General features: G+C 35.7%; 1 protein-coding gene across 2 annotated transcripts; it reads right to left on the bottom strand.

Moving 5' to 3' along the window:
• Positions 1 to 3,330: 3,330 nt before the first annotated feature.
• On the bottom strand, positions 3,331 to 8,516 carry LOC127868940 (transcription intermediary factor 1-alpha-like). Of its 2 annotated transcripts, XM_052411150.1 has the most exons (4): positions 8,444 to 8,516; positions 6,884 to 7,022; positions 3,767 to 4,764; positions 3,331 to 3,534 (listed from the first exon to the last, which is right to left on the bottom strand). In XM_052411150.1, exons 2-3 carry the CDS (start codon positions 7,018 to 7,020, stop codon positions 4,332 to 4,334), a joined length of 570 nt encoding a protein of 189 aa, XP_052267110.1. In that variant the 5' UTR covers positions 7,021 to 7,022; positions 8,444 to 8,516; the 3' UTR covers positions 3,331 to 3,534; positions 3,767 to 4,331. The 2 variants fall into 2 exon arrangements, with proteins under 2 accessions (XP_052267110.1, XP_052267109.1); XM_052411149.1 differs by lacking the exon at positions 8,444 to 8,516 and having other exon boundaries at positions 6,884 to 7,871.
• Between the last annotated feature and the right edge of the window lie 1,490 nt (positions 8,517 to 10,006).

The raw sequence follows: 10,006 nt of genomic DNA, 5'->3' as shown, positions 1-10,006 counted from the left end.
TTAAAAACAAAAACTGAAATTTTACTTAACAAAGATATAAAACTTCCTTGGATCAGCAATTTTGGCAAAAATATGCAATACCAGATAGCTGAAAAAGACTGGCCATAACCATCAAATTAATATAAGTTTTTTTAACATTACACAGATATTCAATTGAAATATGGTCACAGTCGAAATATTGTTACGTAGTTCAAAGGGAAATATTTTGAACTGTTGCCCAAGTCTTTTCTTAGTAAAAATAATTTGACATTAATCCCAAATTTCAATAAAATATGTTCTATGACGTTCTTCTTTTAAAAATAAACACTATTAAGCATAATAATAATTATATCATTAATATTTTTAATAATAATAATATCACAATCAATAATAATAACACAATTTATGATGGCAATATAATACACAATAAAGAATGTAACATAACAAACTATTGCTCCCTTTTTCAACAAAGAGGTAAACAGTATAACATGCGTACCGTAAATACTCAAAGTTTTTGGACACTTAAAAATAATATTTTTTTTTCGTGTTCGAAAATTAAGATACGAAAAATATTTAAAAAATACAGGTGTCCGAAAATTTAGAGACAAAAAATAATGTGTCCGAAATTTATAATTATATTGAAATAAAAGCAATAAATCAATGAACAATAATTGTATTGTGCTTTACTCTTCTTTTTTCTGCTTTGAAATAAATACAATTTTACAGCTTGTCTTACTCTTGCCTGAACTGATATTTTTGCTAAAATGAGGGTGTCCGAAAACTTATAGTCAATAGAGTGTCCGAAATCATTAGAGTTATAACGGTAATCAAATGTTATCTATTGAAATAGGTAATACATCAAATTATAAGAATAATGTTAAAATACATCTTCACACAATAGGTTTATTGTTTATTAAAGTAATCTTTTTAACTTACAATGCTATACAAAACGAAGTGTTTTAAAGTAAATGCCAAAGCATCTTCACTTGTTTTCTTGCATGGAGGCTTTTCTTTATCAACAAATTAAAAAATTAAAACAAGAGGGCAAACATGGCCATAGTTTGCTCACCTGAGAGGAGTCGGTTCATTCAATCTTTATCAAAAATATATTACCTAGTGATCAACTGTTTGAGGCAGATGAGTCACATACAGTTATTACTTTGATTTGCATCAAGAAAATCATTCTCTTAAAATACTTAAGTATTAGGTGAACAAGCTATGTTTGTGAAACACTATATCCCCCATATATTTGGCATTTGACCTTGAAGGATGACCTTGACCTTTCCCCACTCAAAATGTGCAGCTCCTTGGGATACACATGCATGCCAAATATCACGTTGCTATCTTCAATTTTGCAAAAGTGATGGCCAATGTTACAGTTATACGCAAACCAACCAACAAATTTGACATTGAAGGTTGACCTTGACCTTTCACCACCCAAAATTTGCAGCTCCATGAGATACACATGCATGGCAAATATCAAGTTGCTATCTTCAATATTTCAAGAGTTATGGCCAATGTTAAAGTTTGACACAAACCAACCAACAAACCAACAGGCAGGGAAAAAACAATATGTCCACCAGTATAGAATGGGGTACATAAAATACAGCTTATAAAGCTTCTGAGTTCATTAAGGACAGTTATTAGTGATAGACAAATGGACAGATGGAAAAAAGAAAGTGAAAGGCATCACTCTCGTTTTGTCTCTATCTACATACTGCCTTTTGACAGGCTTTTTATATGTAACACACCAAGAAAGGGTTTGTACAAATCTTATGTAATCACAAAAGGAGCTATGTTAAGAACACAGAATGAAAACCGTTCAAATTACAATTTTTTATTGAAGAAAATTGACAACTTTAACAAACTTATTGAATCAAACATTATGGGCACTTGAGTGTTTACAAGGTTTTTGTAAGATCTGGAACTCGTGACCAAGATTTTGACCCCACATTACCAAACGTCAAACTTGACCTAGATAATGTCCAGACAAACATCCTGGTCGAGTTTCATTATTATTGAACCAAAACTCTGACGTATGGAGCGTTAACGAGGTTTTTGTAAGATTTGACCTGGTGACCTATATTTTCACTCCTCATGACCTATATTTTGACTCCTCATGACCAAACATCAAACTTTGCTTACAAAAAAAATATTATGACCAAGATTCATAAAATATTTAACAAAATTGTGACCTGTAGAGTGTTTACAAGTATTTTTACGGACGACGGACAAAGACCGATCCTAAAACCATTATAAAGTGTTATTTTCACCGATCTGAGCAATTTTCCAACTTGTCCGAGATAGCAATAAAACCAATGTCATTACTAAGTTTCACTATGATTAGGCAAACAATGTGACTTCTAGAGTGTTAACAAGGTATCTCTATAGTCATATTAGGAAAACTGCCCCCCACCCCCGCCTGGCGGCCATGTTTTTTGACCAATCAGGACCATTTTCGAACTTATCTGAGATATAAATTAAACCAAGGTTTTAACTTAGTGTCATGATGATTGGGCAAAAAATGTGACTTCTAGAGTGTTTACAAGCTTTTTTTAACAATATAAATATAAGGAAAATGCGCCACCCCTTCCCTGGCAGCCATGCTTTTCAACGGACCGGAACCATTTTTGAACTCAACTCTCGTATCTAAGAAATAAGTCTTCTGACCAAATTTCATGAAAATTGGGCCAAAACTGTGACTTCTAGAGTGTTCACTTTTACTATATACATATAGAGAAAACTGCCCCGCCCCCTGGTGGCCATGTTTTTTCACCGATTTGGACAATTTTCGAACTCGTCTGAGATATGTAATAAAACCATTGTTTTGACCACGTTTCATAATGATTGGGCAAAAATATTGTGACTTCTAGAGTGTTCACAAGGTTTTTTCTATAGCTAAATTAGAAAAACTGCCCGCTCACTGGCGACCATGTTTTTCAACGGAACGGAGCCACTTTTGAACTTAACCAACATATCAGTAAGACAAACATTTTGACAAAGTAACATGAAGATTGGGCTTGAACTGTGACTTCTAAAGTGTTTACTTTTTTCTATTTTTTCTGATCTAGTGACCTAGTTTTTGACCCAGCATGACCCAGTTTCGAACTTGGTCGAGGAATCATTGGGAAAAATCTTCTGACCAAGTTTCATGAAGATCGGCCAAGAAATGTGGCCTCTAGAGTGTTTACAAACCAAATGTGGACGGAAGAACAGACGGACGACGGACAAAGACCGATCCTATAAGCTCACCTGGGCAATCAGGTGAGCTAAAAAGGGGCAAAATTTGACATCCATCATTTTACATTTAAAGAAACTAGTCATTTCATTAGGCTGGAGATGTAAATCTGTCCACCTGTATGACAGTGTCGGACGCTTTTCCACAAACAAGCACTTGTCCTGCAGGTGTCAGATGAACTCCCCATGGGCTTTGTAGTTCTGTGTCAGTGAATGTTGAGATAACAGTCCCATCCCTGGCCAGGGTGAGTAGCTTGTGTTGGTTAGGGTTGGTAACATAGATCCTGTCACCACGGGGACTCACTGCAAACTTGTACACTGTATGAATATAACAAAAAATTTAATTTATCAAATTTGAAGAATAATCCAATACTCCTACTATTTTTACATCAACCACAAGCAACAATGAATATCGGTACATATATATGTAAGTAAATATTTAAGTCATAGAAAAAAGGATAAAATATATAAATAAGACATTTCATTTGTAGTTACATTACTTTGATAATTATTTTATTAGTATCAGGAGAGTAATATTCCTGACAATTACCTGTATGTCCTGCAGATGTATCCTCATACATCTTGTTCATCAGTGTGCTAGTGAGAGTGTACTTGTACAGAGCAGTGCGGGAGGTTACATACAGGCCCCCCTGGTGATGTGCAACTCCTATGCAAATATGTGGTAGCTGTAGTCTTCTGTCCTTAACCAGCTGTCCACTTTTTACTGAGACAAATTGTATACAACTGCCCACAGTGACTGCTACCTGGCAGGGGGTGATCAGACACATGTCATATGGAGAGTCGGGCATATCACAGACACTGACCACCTTGTGCTGCAGGGCCAACAGCTTCAATCTTTTATTATTAACATCTGCAACAAGTATCTGACCATTGAACAGACCACATATTCCATAGATAGTATATGACGTACTAGTATCACTTGGTATTCTCACACTCACTGGAGTTGCCCCTGTGACTATAATAGCCTGGTCTGGACTCCCCTGCTTGGTCAATTCCTTTGTGATGTTTATGGTATTAGCAAGACCTGATAGGTTGGATAAAAATTTGTTAATGTCATTGTAAACAATCAACTTTAAGGACACTTCTGTCTGTATTTAATTTCTGTTTAGATATTTGTCCACTTGTTTTATCATCTCTTCACTTTTCTGATGGGCTATGAAGGCCAGCTCTTTGTTCTTTTTGCCAATTTTCTTTATTGCATCACAAAGACAAGTCAGCTCAGTACGAAGCCTGGAGCATGTGTCAACATCAAACTTGAGAGACGCATTCCAGCTGGCGTTCAGTTCATCCATTTCCTTCAGTGTGGTCTCCTCCAGCTTATCTAAGGTGTCATTTATTCTCTTTCTCATACTTCTCACCTCTATAAGCCTCTCTTCATATGACACTTGCAGTGACTTCAGGTTGCTTTCCCAATTTATTTGCAGTTTTATAAGTTGATCAAGAATGGAGTTAATCTTGTCTGACAACTGCTGGTGGTCTGTTACAGGCAGAGTGGTATCAGCAATCAAGGTAACCTTTGAACACTGACTGAAATGGAGAATATTTTCTTATTTTCTTACTAGTGGTACATCTTGGGCATTAAACAACACTTTATAAACACCTTTTCATTTTGGTGTACTGGTATTCTGATATCAGAATTAATGGAGCATATAAGATGTATTTTCTTATAACAGTCATGTATACAACAAGTGCACGCCTGAGTGAAAGGAAAATAAACCTTAAGACCTAGTTAAGATCCAGATTCACACATGGCCCTGTTGATGGTCAAATAAACCTTCTGACAATGTTCATCAAGATTGAGTGACAAATGTGGCTTCTAGACTGGTAACAAGATTTTTCTCAGATTGTATTAGGACGAGAATGCCCCACATTTGGTCCCATACTATATATCCTCAACATAAACATTCTAACCTTGTTTCATACATAAATAAATTCATAACTAAAGAGCAAAAATGTGGCTTCTTGAGTGGACGCAAGGTTTTTCTAATATTGACCTGGTGACCTAGCTTTTGTACACAGATGACCCAGATTCAAACGCTGTACAGATATTGTAACCAAGATGTTTGAAATATGTGGCCTGAAGAGGGCTAATGAGCTAAAATTTGATGACTAACAAAATAATAATGAAAACGCTTGACAAACGGTGGCCTTAATAGCTCACCCCAATCAATCTTTGCTAAGGTGAGAAAAACAGCTATTTAAATGGTAATTTTAATACAAATAAGTCCTGTAACTGATAGTGCACATGCGTATAGTGTTGTCTCATATACATCTCATTGAAAATCGATTTTAATAATACTACTGATTTTCCAACACCAGCAAACAAAAGGGACTGAAAGGTCAAAAGTCTCTAACTTGAGATACAATGGTACTTACCTGTTCTTTGAAGCCCATGATATCACTAGTTCTAACAAAGTTTCATGAAGATTTAACTATATCTGTGACTTTTACAAGGTTAACAAGGTTTTACTATAGCCATCTAAGGAAAAATGACCCGCCACCTGGCAACCTCAAAGATATCATTTAAATAATTGTTCTGACCAAGTTTCATAAAGATTTTACAATAATTGTGGCTTCAAGAGTGTGAACAAAGTTTTGCTAAAGCCATAAAAGGAAAATTTACCCGCCTCCTGGTGGCAATGTTATTCAACCAACAAGAATCCTTTTCAAACGTGTCAAAGACATCATCTGACCAAGTTTCATGAAGGTCGGACGTTAAATGTGGGCTGTAGAGTGTTTACAAACTGAGGTTTTAATAAAGCCATATAAGGAAAAATTGCCTGCCCCCTTGCGGCCATGTTTTTCAACAGACCAAAATCATTTTCGAACTCATGTTAGATATCATGAAAACAAATGTTCTGACCAAGTTCCATGAAGATTGGACAATAAATTTGGCCTCTATAGTATTAATAAGCTTTTGCTTTAGCCATATAATCAAAAATACCCCGTCCCCTGGTGGCCATGTTTTTCAACGAACCAGAACTAGTTTGGAAGTTGTCCAAGATATCATTGGCATTTTTTTCTGACCAAATGTGGCCTCTAGAGTGTTAACAAACAAGGTTTTACTATACCCATTTAAGGAAAAATGTCCCGCCCCCTGGTGGCTATGTTTTTCAACAGACCAGAACCATTTTAGACTCATCTAAGGTATCATTAAAACAAATGTTCCGACTAAGTTACATGGAGATTGGACAATAAATGTGGCCTCTAGAGTGTTAACAAAGTTTTACTATAGCCTTATGAGGAAAACAGGCCCACCCCATGGAAGCCTTGATTTTCAACAAACCAAAACTATTTTAAAATTGTCCAAGATATCATTGGGACAAATCTTCTAACCAAGTTTCATGACGATCGGACAAAAATTGTTGCCTATATATAGTGCTAACAAGGCTAATGTTTACAACGAATGAAGCACCCCTAACGACGGATGGCGGACTAAAGGTGATCACAAAAGCTCACCATTGAGACGTTTTGCTCAGGTGAGCTAGAAAGTGGCCCTTAGGGCAAGTTTTTTTATTTGCTAGATTTTTTTTTTAAATTGTTAATAATAATGAGACATATGTCAACCCATAAGTAAATGCCTTTTAACCAATATTTTATCAAAACAAGTAATACAATTTACATAAAATCTCTATATCGAACCTACCGATGACTCAGCAGAACACAATTATTGCAGCACAGCTGGCTGTGGTCCTCACAAAACAGCTTCAGCTTCTTCCCCTTATGGACTTCACAGTTCTCAAGAAACTTCTGTGTAGCGATGGCAACCGGCCACTCCTCCATTTCTTTAGGCCCATAAGTGACATGATTTTGAAACAACTGATTGTGTAGATTTACGCATTTGTCACAAAAGCAAAAGTCACAAATTTTACAGTAAGATCTTGCCTCAGTCTTAATGTTTTTATTCTTACATGTTGAGCAAGAATAGGCTGTAATTGTCTCTGAACCATATGATTTTAAAGACACTGATGCCGCTGCCATGTTTTAATATTAACAGACTTGCTATGCCAAATGTCTAGACTAAATCACTTATATAACTTAAACACTCCACACTGTCCTCCTTGCCTCACAAAAAATGCAATCTCGTGAGATAAAGAATTGTAGATACACTATGGGACAATTTCACACATAAATGAAAGATTGGATGAAAGAATTAAAATTGTTTAAAAAAATGTCTCTACAACAATTAAATCTAAACTTTCTCAATAGCCTAAAACAATGACCAATTTAAAGCTTTTTTTAGGTTAAACTGATATGATTGTATGATAATATTATCAAAAATACGCATTGTGTATACATGTATGTCATGTGGGTATCAAAGTGTGCAGCTTTATCAGATAATGAATTGTCCCTGTACTAATGTTCAGTTGTAAAGGCAAAGAGTGTTACTATTATGTACAGCTTGTCACAATTAGACAAGTCTGTTTTTATTAAACCATTTACCTCCATTTGTAATACCTAACTTCTATCAAAGATTTTAATTTAAAATTAATCTTGTCAAGATAAGCAAATTCTGACAAATTTTTACCAAAATTGAGTCATAAATGAGGCCTCTAAATTAGTAAGATGTAACCTGGTGACCTAGTTTTTGGATGCACATGACCCAGATTCAAACACATCCTAGATATTGTCCAAATAAACATTCTAACCTATCATCCAGATTGAGAAAACATGTGGCCTCTAGAGGGGTAATAAGGTTTTTACATCATTGGACCTTGTGAACTTGTTTATTTGATACACATGATCCAGACTGAAACTCAACCTAGAAAATGTCTAGCTCAATACACTGCCAAGTATAATAAAGATTGAGTCATACATTCGGACTCCAGAGTGGTTACAATGTTTTGCAAAGATTTTACATGGTGACCTAACCTTGTTATTCTCGAGATAAACAAAGACCAAGTTTCAAGATTGGATGCAAAATGAGACCTCTAGAGTGGCAACAAACTAATATTGATGACGCAGACTACAATACGCACACAGCACTTAGCACAACGCTGAATATAAGGTAAACACAATAGCTCTTCTTCAGCACTTCATGCTAAAGTGAGGTAAACATATATACATACATGCTAATATATGTAATAGTTTGTTGTAAAATATAGCAATCGGATTACCATAATTGTTACTAAATGGCATCATTAAGGTGTTCCTGATAAGAAACACAACAACTGAATACATATGCAGAACTTAATCGGTTACTTACAAAGCTCATTATTTTCCGTAAAGCCTTTGGCTTGATCATGTATCATTAGCATGTCTGTCAGACTCAGTACATACGGCCTGCAAATTTAAAGATCCGAAAAATACCCCTCGCTCTATACTCCGCACAGTTCACATCGAAGAACCCGGATAATCATTGTCTTTCGAGCGCTCGAAGCGAGAAGCTCGATTTTCTCGGTAAGTTGCCCTGGCTCGTTATTTTATTAATTATATTGGCTCTACCTAGGACGCAGTTCAGGTATTCGTTTTATTTATTTTTGGAAAGTTTCCTTTTTTACAGTTCTTTGCTGTTATTTAATTGTTAATTGTTTATTCTTATTAAATTAACAAAAATGAGCAAGTCCGAGAACGACGTTCTCGGGTGCAATGATCATATGTTCTCATCTTCGGATAGAGAAGTTGAGTTTTCGGGGTTCGAGCCAGGTAGCGCTGAACCAAAACAAATTGAAAGAAAGCTTAAATCAGTTGTTACGGGAGTTCACAAAACTCAGTCGACACGAACTGATGTTAATAACAATGTAAAAAAAAAAGAAAAAAGGCAATAAGTAAACCTAAAGCCACATAGAGAACAACCAGTAAGTCAACAAGTCTTTCTGACTTAGATAGTTTGTCTGCTAAAGACATTAACGAATTTAGAAATAAGCTGGGAAGTGTTGCTATGCCAGCAGAAGAAGAATATGAGCATACATTTGAACCGTTTGATCTTCAGAATGCCCCAAATTAAAGAATAGATGTTGAAAATGATGGGTCTGATTCAGAGTCTTTTGATTCTATTGGGGCAAGAAAATATGCTCAAGACACTAGCAATGACATAAATGCATAATAAATATATTGAAAAATAGCCTGTTTTGTGATGATTATGAACATGATGATGATCAATCAGATTGGAAATAACCTAAAATTAAATCTAAACTGAAAGGCTTAGCAATTACTCAATCTTTGGAAGATTTAATTTGTGTGGCCCGGCTGTACTTCACAGTATGATGTTGAGTCAGTTTCAGAGAAATACCGTGTTCCTGAAAATTGTAAAAAAATAAATCCTCCCACTGTTAATGAGATATGGATTTTTTTTATATAAAAGAACACGTACTTACGATCGTCTTTTCCGAGATATACAATCACTTCTTGCATCAGGCATTGTTACTATGCTGAGATTGGTACAATTACTTAAACAGTCTTTGATGACTAATGAAGAAGCTAAACAGTTGATCTCAAATTCTCTTACATTATTGGGTCAAGCCCAATTAAATTTGAGTATCAGTAGTCGATATCTGCTTAGACCTAATCTTGACCAGAACTTTGTTCCGAGGGGATGACTCCGTGAACGATTTTCACGAATCTTCAATACAGATCATTGCAGTGTACGATACATGCCATATGTCAGGTACCTGCCTTCAATCCTCGAGGATTTAGAGGACCCATGAGAAGAGGCCTTAGAGGCGGTAGAGGTTTTAATTCCTCATCAACCATATCAACCACAATCGAGGGCAATTAGGAGCGGTAGTAGGCTCACACACTGTCATAAGTCCGGTGTGTGCGCACAGGT

Source organism: Dreissena polymorpha, chromosome 2, assembly GCF_020536995.1.
Source record: "Dreissena polymorpha isolate Duluth1 chromosome 2, UMN_Dpol_1.0, whole genome shotgun sequence".
In the NCBI taxonomy this organism is placed as follows: Eukaryota; Metazoa; Mollusca; class Bivalvia; order Myida; family Dreissenidae; genus Dreissena; species Dreissena polymorpha.
The sequence above is the reverse complement of the archived record's forward strand: the minus strand, read 5'-3'. Positions and strand labels throughout refer to the sequence as shown.

Bases quoted from the DNA above. Each gene is read 5' to 3' on its own strand.
- LOC127868940 (XM_052411149.1), bottom strand. From the start codon at position 7,218: ATGGCAGCGGCATCAGTGTCTTTAAAATCATATGGTTCAGAGACAATT. The intron at 4,765-6,883 runs GTAGGTTCGATA...TCTCCATTTCAG, and splicing joins TGTGTTCTGCTGAGTCATCG to TCAGTGTTCAAAGGTTACCT.